The 21,551-nt window shown below is 45.1% G+C and overlaps 1 protein-coding gene across 2 annotated transcripts in view; it reads right to left on the bottom strand.

Moving 5' to 3' along the window:
• Positions 1-5,926: 5,926 nt before the first annotated feature.
• GAREM1 (GRB2 associated regulator of MAPK1 subtype 1) overlaps positions 5,927-21,551 on the bottom strand; it is a 233,616-nt gene continuing 217,991 nt past the window's right edge. Inside the window, exons 5-6 of one of the 2 annotated variants that reach the window (XM_070361476.1) lie at positions 12,458-12,624; positions 5,927-11,106 (exon numbers count right to left, since the gene is read on the bottom strand). In XM_070361476.1, the coding sequence (XP_070217577.1) occupies positions 10,221-11,106; positions 12,458-12,624 (1,053 nt within the window). In that variant the 3' untranslated portion in view covers positions 5,927-10,220. The remainder of the gene's footprint in view (positions 11,107-12,457; positions 12,625-21,551) is intronic. The other variant, XM_005903353.2, reaches the window with a different exon arrangement.

Below are 21,551 nucleotides of genomic sequence, written 5' to 3'. Positions count from 1 at the left end.
ATTACTTCAGTTAATAAACCCAGACAACCGCTCACCAGCCGCCCTGCCTTCTTCCGTCTGTCTCTGAGTTCAGCCGGCCTCTCCAGTGTTGTTTGCCTGGTGGATCGCTCTGGCTGTGAACAAGGACACGTTTGTGAAAGTCAGGTTAGAGACTGGCATTGTAGTGAACTAACTGGTGACAGACCAAAAAGGAGGTTCAGGGATATGTGAAATTCAGACTGAGTTAAGATCTAAGAAGCCTCAGGGAAGGAGGTGCGAGAAGGAACCCAGATTGCAGGGGTGGAGAGGCAGGAGGCAGGGCCACTACTGTGAATACAGAGACCCACAGCGCTTGGTGAGGAGAGGAGCTGATTTAGGTCAGGGTCTGGAAGTAGCATAATCCACAACCTAGAACTTGAGTGTTGGGAGGGCTGAAAATACATGGGTATAAAATCCTCAATTCTAGCAACAACTATTGATTTCTCTATGAAACTTTCTGCTTGCAAATGACACCCTGACCCTGGATGACAGTCAGCAGGGGACAAAGCCTATGAATGGAGGATGGATGCTCTAAATATGGCCAACATTGGCAACATGGTAAGGCAAATAAATGAACAAGACCTCTCTCAAAGGGTTAACTAATAGCACACCCAGCAGCTAACTGAATAAGGAAATGTGTGCTTCATTTTCCCAGCCCATATTTCAAAATGTTCTGTTGCAATTAGTATCTGTGAAAGATAAGTTATCTCAGCCTTCCAAATAAACTATCAATTATTAACTGATCTGTGGATCCCAGTACTTTATGAGTTACTGTAGTAGTGGTGTCTGAGTGGGCTGCCTCTTCCTTCTGCTGACACAAGTCACTCCCATATCTTTCTATCATCCAGGCTGATTAATAAAGGGAAATCTGACTTCTTCAAAATGTGCCCCCCGATAACTGGCGTACACAGCGAGTACCATGCTCACCTGTGTTTTTAATCAGATTTCAGTGAATAGTGAGTTTCGTGGGAAAAAATGGGATTGTGCCAAGAGCGGAAGCTAGGTCACACAAACACCGCTCCTCACCTTGTGAAATGGTTGGCTATCCTGGTTTCAGGTTTTGCTTCAGTGATAATTTTCATTGCTGACTTTTCAAACTGTGGGGTGGGGGAGGGGAATAGGATACAAATGCAGAACCAGCGTATCTACAGCTTTTGCACAGACCAGGAACCAAAAAGTAAGGGTCTTTGTGTGTAGGACAGGGTAACCAGGACAGAAACATGGAACCAGGATAGCCAATCATTTTACAAAGTGAAGGAAAGTCCCATTTTCCCATGGGATTCAAAAAACCATCGAAACCTGATAGAAACAGGTAAGCATGATTATAGCAACTTAAACTACATCTGAAATTATTGGTAGCTTACTGAATTTGTAAAATCAGTCATCTCCTAAAAGTTGAAAAAGAGACTTCCTTTATTTTATTAATAACTGTGCTAAACTGAGAGTAGGAAACAGCAAAGAATGAAGCATAAACACGTTTATGCCCAAACTGAGGTCTGATATTCTCTTTGTTAGAGTTCATCTTTCCTTTGTTCTTCAGAATCAGTTAGGTTGGTTCATGGTTTGGTTGTTAATGTGAAAGAGGACTGGAAGACATACATTGTCTCAATCTTCACTTGAAAATCGACTTGATAGCTTTTGGTTTTGGTTGAGGGTTTTTTGTTGCTCAAAACCAATCAATGGGGGAAAAAAAGAACTACAATTTCCTTTATGCAAAAGCTTCTGATTTGCCCCATTCACTTTCAAAATTCCAAAGACTGCAAGAAGGAGCAGGAAAAAAAAAAAAGCTGACAGGTCAGTTTTGCACTTTGAAAATTTCTCTGTGGAAATGTGGCTTAAATTTGAAACTGCACAGCGCCTCCATTTTCAAATCCCTCATCTCTTTTGAGCCACTTCTTTCTATTTATATAACTTCAGGATTCGAATGCCTTTGGCTAACTAAGGAAAGTGGGAAAGTGAAGGGAATATAGAGACCACCACCAGAGAGGAGAGTTTTAAAACTTTACTCTGTACTAAGGCTGGACTGGAGTGATCCGTGGGCAGTTATTGGCTGGTTGGAAAAGCCCGACACCTTGTGGCCACGGTTAGTACTACAGCTGCCTCTTTGACACGGTGCCCCAGTTTGTACTCTTCCTAGGGGCTTCCTCGGGTACAGTGGCATAAAAGGTGTGTATGCTATATGTGTAGATTTTTGGGGGGAGGACTTTTTAAAATTGAAGTATAGTGGAATTTGAATGTTTCAGGTGTACAGAAAAGTGATTCAGTGTTACGTATACACATTATATATGTATGTTCTTGCTCAGATTCTTTTCCATTAAACATTATTACAAGATGTTGAATTCTCTATGCTACACAGTAGATCCTTGTTATTTATTTTATATAGAGTAGTGTGCATCTGTTAACCCCAAATTCCTCATTTATTCCTCCACTCCCTTTCTCCTTTGGTAACCATTGAATTTGTTTTCTGTCTTTGAGTCTGTCTTAGATTCCATGTATAAGTGATATCTATGCTAATTGTCTTCCTGTGACTGACGTCACTTAGTATGATGATCTAGGTCCATCCGGGTGGCTGCCAACGGCATTATTTCACTCTTCATTAAGGCTGAGTGATATGCGATTGTACATAAATTTCACATCTTCTTTATCCATTCATCTGTTGTTGGACATTTAAGTTTGGATTTTTCAAACATTTTTTCATCTTATACCTGTCTCAGTATCTCCACTGAGTCACAGTTTTTGATCAGAAAGCAGGAGACATGCTCAGAGCCTCCATTTTACAAGCAGGAGATGTTTATTTTGTTACCAAACAAAACTGGAGGGAACATCAACTCAGTATCATTTCCTATTTTTAGCCTTAGAAGAAAGAGAAGTTGGAGGACCAGGGTAGGGCATTCCATGTGCTTTCAAAAAACCCATGAAATGTTATTTTTATAAGTTAAAAGTGAAGGAAATTGAGAGACAAGTTTGTAGGGGAATGAGAGCATGCGTGCTAAGTCACTCAGTCATGGCTGACTCTTTGTGACCCCATGGACTATAGCCCACCAGGCTCCTCTGTTCATGAAAATTTCCAGGCAAGAATAATGGAGTGGGTTGCCATGCCCTCCTCCAAGGGATCTTCCTGACCCCGGGATCGAACCCACATCTCTTATGTCTCGTGCATTGGCAGGTGGTTTTTTTGTTTTGAACCACTAGTGCCACCTGGGAAGCCCCGGGAATGATTACAAAATGGGTTTTATTTCCAGCTCTGGTTCTGTCACAAACCATATATGATCTCAGGGAGGTCATTTACCCTCCATGGCTTTCATTCCAACAAAGCTAGGAGATCGGACCAGCTCATTTCCAAGGTTCTCTCTGGCTCTAAACCTCTGTGGTCTGCCCATGGCTGCTCCTCACCAGCTGTGCTTCTGGGAGCACAAACTGGTTTTTATCTTTACCCATCATGCTTCTGGTCCTGAGATCACTGAGCTTAGGTCACCCATCCAAGTCTTCAATGGCCTGTGTCTTTGAGAGCCAACATTCGAATCAACCCACAGAAACACACAAGTGAACTTTCCTAGTTCACTTGACATCCATTAAAGAACTGAATGCATTGCCTTCATCAAACTGTTAGAAGAAAAAATTTTTTCTTTGGCAAGTGATACAAACTCGATCTGGAATCTCTAAATAGGTCCTTATCTTACCCTCTTTTAGTCTTAGAGGTTTTATGATGACCACAGATTTCATTTGTCATCCTTTTGACTTTACTTCATTGTTGTTATGTAGCTCCAGGGTCTTGATCTTGATGGTATGAAGACTGGCCGCCATTAGGAATGTGATGTAATCATGCCATCATTCGGTAGAACCTCAAGTAGCATTACTTTTGAAGATATGACAATGAAGACAAAAGCCTTCATACCAAAGACTTACAGCTCAAAAGGGTAGGCAGAAGGATGTCAGCACAGAGACCTGAGACCAAATCAGCTTGGGGGATGTTGCTTGGTAAATCCTGAAGGATACGTGTGAGTAGCTAAGCATGGAAGGGCTGAGGTGGGGGAGGGGACTGCTTCTGGGAAAACTCGTTTCAGTGAAATAAGAATTTCCTAGCGCCTACTCACTGTTTTCAGTGATTTGGCTTCTTCTAACCTCAGATAGGTCAGATTTGGAGGATATCTGATTCTAACCCAATATATTTCTTTTTAAAAAATTTTAAATTTATTGTATTCAAGTCAATTTACAATGTTGTGTTAATTTCTGCTGTACAGCAAAATGATTCAGTTATATATATATATTCTTTTTCATATTCTTTCCCATAATGGTTTATCACAGGACATTGAATATTCCCTGTGCTACTCGGTAGGAACTTGTTGTTTATCCATTCTAGATAGACTAGTTTGTACATTCATTCCAAACCCCCAATCCTTCCCTTCTACTTGCCTCCTCCTTGGCAATCACTGGTTTGTTCTCTACATCTGTGAGTCTTCTAACCAAATATATTTCTAAACTCAATTTACTCAGCAGTATTCAATTTGGGGGAGTCACATGTCCTCGTGTATAGCTGATGTACGTACTTCTAGAAACTTGGGGTAGATCCTTGGACATTTTAGCCCAGTGATGTCAATCCTATAGGTTCATCCAACACACATGCCTGAAATCAGGAAAGGGGCCCCCTGGCGGGTTTAGTTGCAGTGAAATAGGGCAGAAGGGTTGAAGGTTTAAGGATAAGGTGGAATGATTTGGGGATGCTTTGTTTAGCAAAAGAAGGCAGGCAGATTCTCTGGTGACTGTGAAGCTGGGGAGGTCCTAGCCAGACGAGGACTTCAGATCATTCTCCCCCCAGTCCTTCAACCTTCCCCTGAACTGCTCAGTAAGATGGTCTTGAGCTATTTCATGCTATTTCAAGTACAATAAAAACTTTCTTAATCTGCGTTCACTCGCCCACTTCTCTGCAAAACTGACTGGTGAGTGCTGCAGGGTGCTGAATGCTCAAGTCTTTCTCTAGATCCCTCAATCACTTCTGCTCCTTGTTAATTATAATTATATAAATTATACATAAGCCAAAGAGACACACATTTCTATTGCTTTTCTTTTCTCGGTATGAACATGTATTATTACTTTTATTAAAAATTGTAATTTATTTTTGGCTTTTTTTTTTTTTTTTTTTGGCTGTACCACGTGGCATGTGGGATCTGTTCCCTGACCAGGGATCGAACCCATGTCCCCCCTGCATGGAGACCATGGACTCTTAACCACTGGACCACCAGGGAAGTCCCAGTTTTGGTTGTATATTTGACTTACAATGTTGCATTTGTTCCAGGTGTATTTAGTGTTCAGGTGTTTCAGTGATTTAGTTATCTATCTCCCTATCTATATTCTTTTTCAGATTCTTTGTTATTATAAGATATTGAATATAGTTCCCTGTGCTATACAGTTGGTCCTTGTTTATCTGTTTTATATGTAGTAGTGTGTATCTGTTAATCGCAAACTCCTCATTTATCCCTCCCCCACCAACAATTAATTTCAAACTTTTATTTTTTTGGCTGCAGCCATGTGGCATGCGGGATTCCTTAGTTCCCTGACCTAGGGATTGAAGCCATGCCCCCTGCAGTAGAAGCAGTGTCCTAACCACTGGACTGCCAGGGAAGTTCCCTACTATCTTTTAAGGCTCACCAGTTCATCCGTATTTGTCTTTTCTCGTATCTCCTGATCGCACAGGTACTAGATTCTCTTTGCATGCCATTGGGTTACCTGGTTCCCAGCTTCTTCCATTTATGATATGATAGCCAGTCTTCAATCTCTTGTCAATATGGAGTGGACTTGCAATCTTCATAATCTCTTCAGACAAGTTTCCTTCTGCTTCATGAGGATGGGGAAGAGTGTCTGGAAAGCCATGCACTAGGTTCAACTCACTAAGGAACCAATGCCAGAAGAACAACTTTTAAAATTTCTTTATTTATAGACATTTCAGAACCACTGAAATCAATGACAAATTTTTTTTAGACACAACATAACCATGTTTATCTTGAGGTACACATTGGGCCCATAGATAATGCTCTGGAAACAGTGCAACTGTTAACTGGTAGTTAACCCCAGGTTCCAAGCCAAGAAACTGTAAAGATGGTTACAAAATTCTTCGAAAAGAATAAACCATTTCCATTTAAGTCAAGGAAAACGCCCACATTTTTGATGGAGTTCAATTTTTAGGCTTAGCTTAAACAGTATTTTAAAGGGAACTTCATATGAGAATGGGAGAAGATGTTTATAGTTAAGAAATGATCTGAGCCTTACAACATGAGGTTGGAAACAAGAAATTCATAATCCGATAAGTTCATTACAAAACTCATAGCCTTAAAATTAAGAGCAGCAAAATTACAGAAGATATTTGTACAGTTTTAACGCAAATCACGTTTACCCTTTGTTTCTGGCTTTCACAAGGAGACAAATGTTCAAACACCAAGTTCTAAAGACTAAAGGACGTGACTGGCTAAGAAGCAGCCATCAGCATTCCACAAGATCCACAGCCCCACCCTGTAAAAGTCCTACTTTCCATTATTTGCCCTCTGGCCATTGTATTTTTCTTGCCCCAGCAGTTTGGTGCCATTATGAGAAAAATAGTGGGAATTGGTATAATGGTGGTAAGTTTCTGAAAGTCTTGTGTGTCCAACAATAGATTTCACTTTTGTGGTGGACTGAAGTTGAAATTTCTTTGAACAGTTCGCTAGGGTCTTTGGAGAACTGTCTGCTTTACCAGTTTGTTATTCAAAACGTTAATTTCACACTCTTTAGGCATGATGAGTAGTGACTTGTGTGTGACACGGAGTGTTGGTTAAATGATGGACCCTCTATTCTATTCATCCACACCCACTCCCTGAACTGCTCGAGGAGTCGTGTGGACAACATGCAGTTGGTTCTGGAATGTCGCCAGACAGTGTTCACCCATGTGTCTGAAAACAGTTGGAATGGACAGTCATAATATTTCCCCATAAGATTGTTTTATTTCTACATGAGACAAGAATAAACACTGCAATTTAGTCGAATGGGCAGCTCGCTGCAACTTCATAAACTTGAACGGCATATGTGGGTTGAAAGGGTCTCAACGTAAATTTCACAGTTCATAAAGTTGAGCGGCTCAACTTAAAAGAGAGAGAATATGCAGGCGTTTACGAGATGCTGAGAGGCAACTGACCTGTGAGTGCTTGAGTTCGCCCTCCCTGTGTGTGTCAGGCCCACATTTTACATTTTCGCTGCTCGGTTTGATTTATTGCTGAGTTTCCTTTCTGATGGGGGTCGTGATGATTTTGGCCATGAATTTAAGGAGGACCCCAAATAAGAGTCCTGTTTGGACACTTTCTCCCAGGCCGTGGAGTCAGTGCACAGACTGTGAGGCATCTGCCAGAGATGTCCTGTCCTGACTTGGTTGGTTAGAAACGATTCTGGGTGTGAGGGTCTCTCTACACCACTTTTCAATGCAAAATCGCAGCTCAAGAAGGGGAAGGGCTGTCTCCTTCCTACCCGTGTTCTGCATTTCTTGTCATGATTCTCTGTGGCTATGCAAGCCTTGTCTAGTCAGGGTGCCATGTGGCTTCAGACATGCCAGAAGATACTTATTAGCAATTAAAACAAAATTTCAGTCAGTAAAAAAGAACACTAGCCAGTGGGGCTCTGAGATGTTTTGTGTCTCCAACGCTTTCCAAGTTTTGATGGTCTTGTAGTGTTTCTGTGATACTCCTTTCCTAGAAGCTGCCATTTTTCCCATCTGTGGCTTTTTGAAAGACAGACCACACTTAACTGTCCCTATATCCAGCTGCTCGGAAGATTTCACGTTTCTCTTACACAGACTCAGTCTCAACAACTGTGGTTTTAAATATAAACATTATGAGTTCCAAGAGGGCAGGAACTGTCCTTGATAGCAACCTGTCAAGTCATCCTAGCATGGTGCCCAGCACACAAATGATGCTCAGTGAATTGTGAGTGTGTGACTAAAAGGCCATGTCGTCCCTGCCCTCAAGGAGTCTCTATGTTGCCATCAATATAAACGCAACGTACATAAGCCAAGACAAAAAAAAAAAAAAGAAGGAACTTTTTTTTTTTCCAAAGGAAAAAAAAGATAAAAAGAATCAGTTGTTCATGTGGGGCGACCTTCATAGTAAACTCAAACCTACTTATTCCTCCCTCCTGAATTGAGAACGGTGTCTGGGCGTAAGGATTCACGAATGGGTTCAGCAAGATTTTGTCAGAGAAAACTTGCAACTATTCAACAGCCTCCTGTTTTTAAAGAAAGGTTCTGAGAGGTTAACTTTACCTAAGGGGTTGCCCCTGGCACTGAAGGATGGTTTCCCAACAGGAAAAGTCTAAGTGCAGTACTGGAAGCTTCTATACAGACTTGTCAGTTACTTATGAAGAGGTGACCCAGCCTGACAAGTTTTACAGGGTATTCTTTTTATGGGGTACTTTTAACCTAGAGTATTTGCATTTTGAGAGACATATGAAGGGAAAGAGGCTTTATTTAAAAAAAAGATTTAAGATGGAAAATGAGACAATGTATCAATTCACCTCAGTTCTAAACAATGAGATGGATTAAAAATATCTTTCATGGCAGGAAATGAAGCCATATTGAACAGGTCTGCAAAACTAGAACTGGTGGGTTTTGTCTTTCCACTGGTGGACTCATTTTGATGAGCAGGAAGAGCAGATAATAACACACAAGCCAATCCTGACACCTGGGTGGCTGTCTGTCCATCTGGAATGTGGGGACAGACTTCAGGAAGGCAGGGCTGAGGATGATAACCTGTTCGGAGATGGAAAATGTTTCTAAGATTCATATGCCTTCAAAAAGTCAACAATTATATTGATGCCATCGTATTTTGGAATAGTTAATCATGTTTGGCAAAAACTGTCAGACTGGGTTCTGGAACTGTTGGAATGAAAGTATGGTAAATCATGTATTTTCTCTGGACGAGAGGAAAGAAGAGGTTTCCGAACTAGACAAGTACTCTTATTGATGCTCTAAAAAATGATGCAACAGACGTAGCACAGATCAAAGCAGAGGGTGGTGTGTCTGACTTCCGAGCGCTCCTAAAGCACAAAGCATGTTGAACATGAGACATGGCTCTGAAAACTGCTCTCCAGACCCCAAATAACCAGATACCGGGAGAAGAACACCCTCAAACCCGAGAATTATCACTCAACAGAAATGATCAGTTCCCCAGACATGAATGGGCACAGGAGTATTCTATGCAAAACCCAGCCTGTAACAGGTTTAAAATTCAACTTAATTCTTCAGTACAGACTCTCTACTGGTTTGTTCCAAGTTTTCCATGCTGGAGCCTGATAAGACCGAGCTTCGAGGGACAGGATTCTGAGAATCTTTGACATCATTCTGTCCACTCTTCCTAAGAGTCGACTTAATCAATGGCCCCAAACTTTCAGTGGATATTTGAAAGTGAACAGATGTTACCTAAAAGATCAGACTCATAGGGATGTTGAAAACATACATTTGTATCATGTCTAGATAAATATACATACACATATATAGTCTGGGTATTTTTTCTCTGCTCAATAAAATTAGCAGCTACAGATAAATTGTTGTGGTCATGATTTATTATTTCTAAGGACGTCTTATATCCTCTACCAGCACAAGACTTGATAAAATGCCTTTTGATGAAAAGATCCCATCAAGCACATAACACTGCATTGTCATTTCATATTACTAACATTTTCAGGCACAAGAGGAAAACAATTAGCACTGAGCAGTCCAAATAACAGAGCACAGACTAGAGTTAATTGTCTGAAGTTGATTCTCCCAGAGGAGGGAATTGTTCAAAAGTGTGTGTGTGTGTGTGTGTGTTTAAGATTTCTTGTGTTTCTCAGCTTTGGCTATTTTGTAAATAAATATCAGACCTTCTTGCATAAACCTACTTGGGTAAGAAGTATTTCTCTGAACATGCCTTTTGTCTTTTAGCAGCTGTTGAGTGTTGAGTGACGTACAAGGCACACCTCTAAGTGTTCTGTACAGCATTTTTATTGATGTACAAAATAGCCTGTTCACCATTCAAAAATCATAATCTGCATAGTAAGAGTTCTCTCTTATCCCTATTTACAGCGAAGGTTTTTAGTGCAAAAAAAAAAAAAAAAAAAAAAAGAAATCCATGAAACCGTGTCCCAGCCAGTCCCATCTAGCACAACGGGGTTATCAGTTTTGCTCCATGCCAGCTGGGCTTATTTGGCTATATTTTGGGTCTCCAGCCATTAATGAACTGCAGGATTTTCTTCACCTGCAGTTTGCTCAGTTTGAAATCCTCCGAGAGGATTTCTTCTGTGAGCTGAACGAGCAGATTGCCATCGATCTTCTCGGTCACGAAGAACACGATGACGTCCTCCGACAGCCCGATGAACCGCAGGGACTTGGACACCTCTTCGACCGAGAGTCCCGACAGGTCGGCGGGCGGCTGCCACGGGGACCCGTCGCCGCAGGAGCGGGGGGCCAGCTGCAGGTGGATTGGCGACGAGAAGGGGTAGGGCGTGGAGAGGAGGTCCTGCGCGCCCTTCTGGACGAAGTACGCGTCCTCGGACAGGTCCGGCGACCCGGACTTGGGGGCTTCCTCAGCACCGTCGATCTGCAGGGGCAGAGGCGGGGTGTCCGGGGCCGCTTTCTCTTCCAGCGGCCTCGGGGCCCGGGGGGGCAAGGCGGGGCAGGAGCTGCTCTGCTTGGCCGGCCCGCCTGCCAGGCTCCTGTCACCCGAGCGCTCCAGGCAGTAGCTGGCCGACTTGGGACAGCCCGCGGGCTCCGCGGGGCCCGGCCCAGGCGGGCTGGTGGCCAGCTCGCGGCCGTCCAGCTCGAAGGCGGCCGGGCAGTTTCTCTTGGGCGTGCCTGGCGTCTTCTGTCGGGGGTAACTGTAGCTGCGGCTCGGATCCAGCAGGAAGTCGCTCCTGGTGTGGGTCTCCGACGCTCCCGAGTAATGGTTTGGCCACGAGAGCCTGGAGGACAGAGCTTCAGAAGGGGGGCTGCCGCACGGGGACTTGGGGTCCCCGGAATCTGCCTTCACTCGGTTACACGGGTAGCAGGACACGGGAGCGCTCTCGGGGGGGCTCGTCTCACTTTTAGTGACGCTGCTTAAAAGCCAAACACACAGAGAGAGGGGTGAGTGAGAAAGTGATAGTGAACATCCAGCCTAGCTTTAGCCTATCGATGTCAGTTTTGAGTAGAAAAATGCTAGGAAGCAAATATTTCTTATCATGAATTCAATAAAGTATCTACTTAACCTCACTTTTTTTTTTTAAATTTAAAGAATCTTTAAAGTACTAAAATACATCAGTAACTATGGATATGAAGATACTGATTTAATAAGCTACAGCAGAGATGGCAAATAGATTTTTAACCACAAGAAAATCATTTGTTAGTGAGTGCCTGGATCTTCGTGAAGAGAAAAATCTTTAGTCCTGTTCGGGCTTATCACCAATAGGGTCTGATTAGTGACGTCTGCAGTGGGCAAGGGGGGCGTGAGGGAACAGTTAGTGGGTGTCTCGTGCTACAGTGGCGGGACTACATCACCACCGCCGATGACCTATCCATCCAAGAGGGTGTGAGGCTGGAAGAAACGTTTCAAATACAGTGCTTACACGAGCCTTGATTTCTGCACAGTTAACACCAGCATAAAGATTTAAGTGTCCAGCGAACAAAAAACACCTGCCAAGGAGAGCTACTGTAACCCATCAGGAGCATGTGTGATCCCCTGCAGCTCTGGGGCCCTATCTTCAGAACAACCATGAAACCCGAGTGCGCTCAGACTGGGTGACCGAGGTGGGGTGGGGTGGACAGTGGGTGGAACCGAGTCCGCCTCTTTGGGAGAAGAGAAGAGGCACATTCACGGCTGACCTCGCGCTTTCACAGCCTGACCAAGAGAAGCAGGTAGACCTAAGTTTGTTTCTCTAGACATAAGAAACAGTTGACAGTTACATAGAGATAGATATAATGTAATATAATGAAAGATTTCTAAAAAAAAAAAAAAAAAAGTTCTCAGCCTGTGCCAACCATGGAATGAGCCACACTGCAGAAGCATTTGCTCAGGGCACCAGGAGGATGGAAATGGAAGACGGTCTGCCAGTGATGGTCAGGAAAGGACCCCGGCTCTGGGTGGAAATTCAGAGTGGAGGCAGAACCCCTGTGATTCCCCATCTCCCTGGAAGTTGCTGTCTGCTCGGCTGAAGTCAGAATGGAGGGCAGCACTGGCTAGGCTTTATCACCGAACCCCGCACAGACTCTACAGTCTGCTCATGCCACTGGCTCTTCCATCCTAGCTCAGAACCAACAGGGTCTATGCTCGTCCAGTAAAAATAAAAAGAGAAAAAGCTGCCTTTCCTGTCACCGCGAAGAGGGGCCGGCTCCCTGACACTGTCTGCAAGGACCGGGGGCCTTGGCTGCTGAGGGCACCGTGGGGGAAGTGGGCGCTGGCATAGGACTTACATGTCGTGCAGCCCTGAAGAATAGTAGGACAAGGTGGGGCTGGGCGAGCGAGTCTGCGGCCGCGCCGGCTTGGCTGTGCGAGGAGGGACCGAGGGGCTGGTGGACTGAGGCTTTGCGCTGCGGGGCGGGACCGGCGGCGCGTTCAGGAGCCGGCACTCTTCCCGGACCTGGCGCAGAAGAGAACACGCGGGGTTAGCGACACGCGACCCGGAGGGGCCCGAGGCTGCTCTGACGCGACACCAGCTGCGATGGACGGAGGGGAGGGGTGACCTGAGCCGACAGGGGGCTGCTAGACGTGGATTGATTTTGCAAGAAACCAGTTTGGCAAATGCTGCTGAAACGTGGCAAGTAGAGGGGAAGGACAGCCCAGGCAGGGCGCAGGTGATCCATGGCGACGCAGAAAAGAGGAGCAGGAAGAAAGTAAGGGTGTAAGAGATCTTACTAGAGGATGCCATTCTCCCAGGCAGTGGTGTTTCTTCACTGTTCAAGCTGAATTCGACTTGATCCAAACCTTAGGGGCAGAGCGAACCTTGTCTAGCGGAAAAGCTCCTCCAGGGCTTCTCACGGGTAAATGTGCACCTCAATCCCCTGGGGATCTTGTTTCTTGCAGATTCAGTAACCAAGGGTGGGGCCTGAGACTCTGCATTTTTCTAACAAGCTCCCGGGTGATGCGGACCGGGCTGGACCACAGACCGTACATACTCTGAGAAACAAGGCGGCAGATGGTGGAATGAGGCAGCTCTCCAAATCCCCAAAATAGTACTGTGTATAAGAGCTGCCTCTGCCTCTCTCACCCTCCCTTCATCTTCCCACCAGAGAGGAGGCAGGTGACCCCTGCCAGCAACAGCCTGCCTTCACCCCGGCTTGTTGGCGATTCACAGCCGGCATTCAGAACATGGTTCTTTATAATGAAGATATTTTACGTACTTCTCTGTGTCAGACAGCAGGGGGCAGTTTATACCTGGTTCAGCTACTCTACCCTTAACTTCATAGATAAAAACTGAGCCGATTCTGGCTCAAAAAAAAAAAAAAAGAAAGAAAAAGGCTTTGCCTGCTTTTAGGCTGTGTTTCCACCTTTTTTCCCCACCTTTTCCTTGACTCCTCCATCTCAGGGGCCCTGGGGTAATGAAGACAATGAAATAACAGCTCCCATTAGCTTTTGGTTTGGAGTTTGCTTAAGACCAAATGAGACGGGCTCCTGTTACATCACGTTGGCTACCACCTACGCTGCACCCGGCCTCGAACTGGCTTCCAAGGCCTGATTCACTTGCAGTAGAAATCCAGCCATTAAGCACAGTTATGTGACCCCGGGTGACCCGGCAAATCTCAACTCTAAGCAAAATGGAAGCCATTAAAAGTCTCATCCATTGGCATTTCTCCCTGGGCCTGCTCCCACCCAGAGGACCCACCAGATACAAGTTTTCATCTCAGCAGCTCTTAGGCTGAAACAAAATATTCAGAGCAGTGGATTTTCTTCAACAGCTGCAGGCTTTCCCCTTTTGAGCTTTTCTTAAGAAGGTGGTAGTGGAGGAAATGAGGTTTGCATAAGGAAGAGAGAGGCTTGTAAGCTGGCCCAGGGGGGCTCTTGCCCCACTTTGGGGTCTTCTGCAGAAGCTGAGAACCAACCAGGAGAGTGAAAAGCTCTGGTTGGGGTGCTCCCCTCCCTGAGTTTTGGAAGCATGGGCTGATTACAAGATAAGTAAAATAGTGTTTCCATCTTGCTGCTGCCGCTAAGTCGCTTCAGTCGTGCCCGACCCTGTGTGACCCCATAGATGGCAGCCCACCAGGCTCTGCCGTCCCTGGGATTCTCTAGGCAAGAACACTGGAGTGGGTTGCCATTTCCTTCTCCAGTGCATGAAAGTGAAAAGTGAAAGTGAAGTCGCTCAGTCGTGTCTGACTCTTAGTGACCCCATGGACTGCAGCCTACTAGGCTCCTCCACCCATAGGATCTTCCAGGCAAGAGTACTGGAGTGGGGTGCCATTGCCTTCTCCGTTCCGTCTTGATAGCAAACTGTAAAGTAGCCAACTGTGTCTCTTTTCTTTCTTAAGGAATGTCTTTAGAGTCTAGGGTGGATAGGTGTAACGTCTATAGATGTGCCTGGTTCTGTTTATGCTAGAGTGATAAGAATCAAGGAAAACGTGAGAGGATAAGGAGTCTGTTAATTTTTTTGATTTTAAAAATAGTCACGTTTCAATATGGAATTAGAGAGAAGTATAAGGGTTAAGGCTGAATCTGATTTAGAAATTTCTAAATTTTGGAATTCGTTGTTAAATACACTTAATTAGGGATCGCTGACTTAGATGTCAATGATGATGTGCTAAGATGTCAATTACAATTGCATTTTAAAAATGTATTTATTTTTAAGGTAAGGGTATGACTTTACAATATTGTGTTGGTTTCTGCCATAGGATCATTGGCTGATCCAGGTCTAGGAACACAGAGAAGCAGCCACGTGCAGTTGAATTTGACCTCTGGGAAGCCCTCTCTTCTCATAAGGTTCCTGACAGCTGCTTCTGCCTCCTCCTTCCCTAACTGGGCAGTCAGTCCTTAGAGCTTCCCCACAGGTTGGGGGTACAGAGAATACTATTAATAAAAAGTTATTTGTAGGTGACAGGGCCTGGTAAGGTGAACTTGGCTGACCGAGAGCCTTTCCAGCTGAACTCCAAACAGCACCTGAAATACGGAAAGCTCCTGAGATGGCCACATGACTCCTGAAAGGAATTCAAGAACAAAGGTGTGAGAGTGAGAGAGCTTCTTACCCTTGGGATCTGATCAGTGAGGAGATACTAACATGAAGCCAGAAAAAAAAAGAGTTCTTCCCTTGTGATGAGAAGGCAGTGTTGTTAAGTCACTTCAGTCGTGTCTGACTCTTTGTGACCCTGTGGACTACAGCTTGCCAGGCTCCTCTGTCCATGGGATTCTCCAGGCAAGAATACCGGAGTGGGTTGAGAAGGCAGTTTGGGTGTAATCACGTGACTTCAAGAACTAGGCTTATCTGAAACCCATTTCGGAGACAAAGGTAGTTAAAACAAAACCTGACTTCAAAGGGACCCCGTCCTGGATGAGAACTGAGCTGTAATGCGGTGGAGGCACAGATTAGTGCTTCACCCAGCAGGTGTGGGAGGGCAGCCCGTCCGGGGGTGAGCCCCACTTACAGCTCTGCAGACAAATGCATCTCCACGGGTTACTCTCAACTTGTGGCTGCAGATGTGGGTGCTCGAGGGAAGTTGTACAGCAGTGTATTTTATGGAAAAATTATATATGCGTTGGGGTTCCGAGGTTACATATCACAGGGTTTATGGTGCCATCTTACTTCCTAACTCTTACATCCTTTCAACAGAAATCATTCTACTTTCCTTTGGATTTAATTCATCATGGGACATTTGTATCCAAGGGAAACGTAGCTGTGGCTTGAAATGTATTTCATCTGACAATAAAAGGTAATTTACAAGACCGGATGGCCAATCACCCTATTTCCAGTTTTCCCTCATATTCCGTTTCATGTTGAAGTGCTACATTTTCAGCACATTCCTTCTAAAAGTCTCAGCATGTGGCTTTCATCATGTTACTTCCCATCTCCAGGGGCCCCTCTGACTATTGGACAAAGTCCAGCTTCTCCTGCCTCCCATCGAGGCCTGCAGCAGTCTTTCTAGTGATTTCTTCCCATCTGGTGCCATCTTTCTAGTACTTCCCCTGCTCTCCTCTGTATGAACACACAGGTCCCTCCAGTGGGGCGGGTTCAGTGTCATCTAAACTTATTCCTTGTACTTTCCTGTCTGTCCATGCTTTAGTTCCAACTTCCCCCTCCCCGACCCCCATCACTGCCTAAGGCCCAGCCGAAGCGTTACAGGTGCGGTTTGGGACCGTCACACACAGCCATCAGCACTCGTCACTGCGTCTGAACTCTGCACAGATGCCGTCTGTATTTACTCACTCTCCATGTATGCTCAAGGAGCCTGAAAGTGGACATGCTGGGGCCATCGGCATTGTTCTTACTGCTCTGTGGGTGGCAGAGTTTGGGGACTTGACACCCCTGGCCCAATGTGTCACCTAGAATGGCAGGCAGAGGTTACTGGATGTCACCAAACTCAAAGCACTTTTATTTTTATATGGATACCATAAGAATGTCTTTTATATTTTTATGTGGAAACTGCTATTGATAAGTCATCTGGGCTACATGTTAATTTGTGTGTGTGTGTGTGTGTCTTCATATTGGTATCAATTTAGGGGAAAAAAAGGCGTGTAGCAGACCTGGGCTCGGTGACCACCATCAACTCCGCCACCGCTAACCTGGGCGTGGTATCGGTGAAAATGACAGTTCTTTCCGAACTGGGAAATGCTGTGGCTTCATTAGGGAAGGGTGGGGAGGAGGGGAGAGGTATTTGGATGACCAAGAATAAGCTCTCTAACGCTGGTGCTAAGCGAGAAGATGGCATTGTGTCTGAGGCAGGTATTATTATTACCTATCACAGATTATGGGTGACTTTTGCCTACTGGTGGGTGATCTCTGGTGATGAGCAGCTTGAGTGTTTACAGCCAAGCTCCTGGCACCTGGTTATGATGGGGGTCAATCCACAGTACGAATTCAGGGCGAGCAAACTCCCACCCGTACCCAGAGCCTGGCTTTACCAGCACTTCTCTTGTCTAAAGCCTTTCTTTCCAGCAGTCTCCCCTGTGCCCAGCACAATTGTGTCATCCTTGCCCCTTTACAAGTCTTGTCCCTTTTCTACAGCAATGTTCAATGATCCCATCTTATCAGAGATAAGATACGCTGCCCTGAAGTAAGACACTTCTCCCCAGGGTTCAAGGTGCAGACTGCCAACCCAGGGCTAATCAGAGAGCAGATTTATTGAGAGGATGAATAGTGAGCTCCACCCTTTCTAGAACCGTCACTTCTCTCTAGTCTATGAAGCATATGTTCAGCGAGGCATAGGCAAAGTGACTGTCTCTAACACAGAGAGTTCCCTAGTGGGATTTGAAGGAGGCTGTGGAAGGTGCCCGTCCTGGGACTAACAGCCAGACCACAGGGACCATCTACTCCCACTGCCCCTAAAAGTCTGAAGAACATGCATCACTTCCCCTTTTCCTACAAACATGAATTCCATTTACGACTGACTTGTTCAGTTCCGTGCTGGGTGCCCATACAGGTTCACTGAGCTGCTGTGGAGTAGGGCTGACGAGAACGAGGAGCCCCTGCAATTAGCTGGGAGGTGGGTGATGGAGGCCAGTGCATGACAGATAGAAACAGGCTCCGTAATAGCAGAAGGTGGAACGCAGATCAGTGGGAGGATCATGGATGATTCAAGAGGCAGAGGGAGGACAAACTCAGGCAATTATGCTGAGGAAGTCTGGAGGCGGAAGGAGTTGTGAGTGTACGAGAGGCATGAAAACACCCCCAGAAAGATGAATTGGTCTGGGGGCTTAGAAGGCGAGACAAATCCTGGTGCTACTGATTCAGACAGACACTTAGAAAGAAGAACGGGCGTTGGGAGAAACCAAGGAGTTCAGGGTTGAAAAGAGTTTGAGCTCAGTGTTCTATTGATAGAACCTGAAGACGTGAAGAGGGCTGAACCCCTAAGAGGCGGCAGAGGAGGAGACCAAGGCGGAGAAACACAGGGGCCTGCACCTCACTGTTCACGGCAGGGAACAGGCTCTGATGGTGTCACAGAAGCGAACGGTGGGGAGGACAGCTCAGGACAGGGATGCGGTGAAGACAGGGACGGCAAGAAGTCCAGGCAGGTTGGGAAGATGTGTGACAATTAGCAGGTCACTGCGGATCTTAGCACATGAAGCTTCAGTTGAGTGAGGAGACCAGAAGCAGATTCCAGGGGAGTCAGAGCTGGAACAGGAGGCCAGGGAGAAGTTAGTGAGGACAGACCATTCCTTACAAGAAGGAAGGGGGAGGAGCTATTAGAAGTGGATACTGGACTGAAGGAGGTGTGGCTTTTTTCTTGGAAGAAACTTGAAAACATGCATGAGTAGGTACATGTACCCACGTGACCTGAAGTCAAGTGTACACTGACTCCAGGGACAGACAGAACACACTTCCACAGTTCTCTGCTTTCCCCAGGCCAGTACCGGCCACGTAAAACCAGAAAAATAATGGCAGCTGATTATCTAAGAGCTTCCCAGGTGGTGCTAGTGGTAAAGAACCTGCCTGCCAGTGCAGGTAAGAGATGCAGGTTTGATCGCTGGGTCAGGAAGATCCCTGGAAGAGGGTACAGCAATGCACTCCAATCTTCTTGCCTGGAGAATCCCATGGACAGAGGAGCCTGGCGGGCTGTGGTACACAGGGTCGCAAAGAGTTGGACACGGTCGAAGCAACTTAGCACACGTGCAAAGCAAAGACGGACACACCCAGTAGAATAAGTGACTTCGGAAAGCTTTGTTTAGCTACGTGAAGGTGGTTGACAAGGTCAAAACCCAGTTCCAACCTGTGGTCAGAATCTCATGCGTCACAGAGTGGGACTATTTATTTTCAGAATACTCTTCCAGAAAGTGTAACTTGGTTCCCTGACTCCGAATAGGCATTTAAAGGATCCTTTCTCCTCCTCTTCCCTGGACTTCCCTGGTGGCTCAGATGGTAAAGTGACTGTCTACAATGTGAGAGACCTGGGTTCGATCCTGGGTAGGGAAGATTCCCTGGAGAAGGAAATGGCAACCGACTCCAGTACTCTTGCCTTGAAAATGCCATGGACGGAGGAGCTTGGGGCAGGCTACTATCCATGGGGTCGCAAAGAGTCGGGCACGACTGAGAGACTTCACTTTCTTTTCTCCTCCTCACTCCTCATAGCTGAAAGTCTTTTTAGCTGGTGGGGGGAACTGAGTCCCATCTGAAGGACCAATAATTTATGCAAAATGGAAAACAAGGTCTTCTTCCTAAATAGTCACATATTAAAGACAATGCATGAGAATGTGTTAAATACAAAGCTCGTTAGAGCATGGTTGGAAACAGGGGCAAATGTAAATGTTTGGCAGACAATTCAAACATTACATACAACTGGAGTATCTTATACACATGAACTACTTTCTTCTGTGACATTCTCTTTCTCTGACACTTCCTAGGGATTAACACAACACAACAAAAGACACACAGTGTGCCTATGAAGCTACTCAGCATAGGAATAGGGGCTTTTTAGTCTGATGATGTTTCTTGGAAAGTCTTAGCTTCTCAGAACTCTCTACTTGTCTTATGAAAGAAATGACACTTTCACACCCCATTCATTCACCAACTGGACCAATGAGACAGCTTAGGAAAATGGAATACTTACAACAACATGTTCCTTGCTGAACTTTTTCTGGGGGAAAAAAATTTTATAGCAGCGACTGTTGTTCAGTCGCGAAGTCATGTCCAACTCTGTAGCCCGCCAGGCTCCTCTGTCCATGGAATTCTCCAGGCAAGAATACTGGAGTGGGTTGCCACTTCCTTCTCCAGGGGATCTTCCCAACCCAGGGATCAATCCCGTGTCTCCTGCATTGGCAGGCGGATTCTTTACAACTGAGCCACCTGGGAAGCCCATAGCAGTAATTACTCAACTTTTAAATACAAGCAGTGGATCTGAAAGCAACTGTCATTAAGACTCCGTGAGTCCTTGTCCACAGTCTAAAGTCCGGCATCCCATGCTTGCGGATGAAAACCTTGGCGCTCAAAGACCACACTACTTGGTCACTAATGGGCTGCAGCTGTCCTTAGGCAGACTCAGGATCACTGCTTTTATGCTGACAATAATTCAGAAAACAGACACGATAGGTGAGCTTGATCTGAAACTGGACTCCCCTTCACTGTGAGTTTTCTTCTCTTAAAAAGCTGACTTGGGGATCGTGTCAGTGTTCCGAAGAAAGGAGTTTTGTAACCAAGCTTCCCTGAACTTTGTAACTTTGCCTTGACCGTGTGCCCTCTGCCCCGTATTTTACGTTTCTTCCCACACTCCCTCTCCCAGATAACACAATCATTACAGCCTTAAGAAATCTGATTTATAAAGAGGCTTTTATACAAAGAGTTCACAACCCTGTCACATACCCATCAGGGGTATTCTCAGCCAAACAGAAATTCAAGTTTCAGAATGACAATGTGGCCATCAATGAACGGCTCTTAGATGGATTACGCAAGGGTAGATGTGATTTACAGTCGAAATCCTGATTCTCTGATGCGTGTGTTTCTTTTTCGCCATTGTGTATGTGGACGGTAAGGACCGAAGGCAGGCCTGGGTCTGCCATGGCTTCCAACCTCCAGGCTTGGGGCACAGGAGTCAAGGCTGAGGGCACAGGAGGCCGCTGCTGGGAAACGAGAAGGGCCCGCAGCTCTGAAAAGAATACTTGTTTAAATTCCAGGGTGCTTCCCTGGACTCTAAAGAAAGATGATGCCATTGGGCAGAGAATAAAGCCCTTTTCTGAGCAAGGAGTATAATGCATGACAGATACACTGAAATAGGATATAACCTTCCTATTAATGTGATTCTGTGCAAATGGTAAACCCAAGAGTGCAAATTTGAAACAAGGGCTAGCCCAGAGAATATTACAGTGACTTTATTAACATTCTAATCATTGAGACTTTCAGTAGACACAGGAGAAAACAATTTCTTGGCCAAGAAGGTTTCATTTAAAAACAAATAACCTACATAAAACCGAAGGCAATTAGTTTCAAAATTACTAGAACACAGTAATAATTCAGTCATTATTTCAATTAACAAACGGGAAACGCAGGTATGCCTTGCTTACCGAGTACTCCTTAAAGGTTGTAATTAAAATGAATTAAATGTCAGATGCCTTAGGAGACCTTGTTAATTAGTGGAATCCTGAGTGAATCCTTTCGTAGAGCAATTATTTTGAAAAGTAAATAGTCATTTCCAGATGAACCTGTTTAATATCTAAATTTGACTATGACTATGTCAGGTTTACTTAAGAAAAACTTCCCTTTAGTGCCTTCCTAAGTTTTTTTTAGCTTAATTTATATCACCTAACTTTTTTATTGGATTACAGATATACTGTATCTTTTATATACAGTAGTGTGTGTATGTTATTTCCAAGTTCCTACTTTATCCCTCCCCATTTGCCTTCTCTAATATTAATATTCAACAGGAGAAAGCCCAAAGA

This window comes from Bos mutus, chromosome 24 (assembly GCF_027580195.1).
Source record: "Bos mutus isolate GX-2022 chromosome 24, NWIPB_WYAK_1.1, whole genome shotgun sequence".
NCBI classification, from domain to species: domain Eukaryota; kingdom Metazoa; phylum Chordata; class Mammalia; order Artiodactyla; family Bovidae; genus Bos; species Bos mutus.
This window is presented reverse-complemented; position numbering and strand designations above follow the sequence as displayed.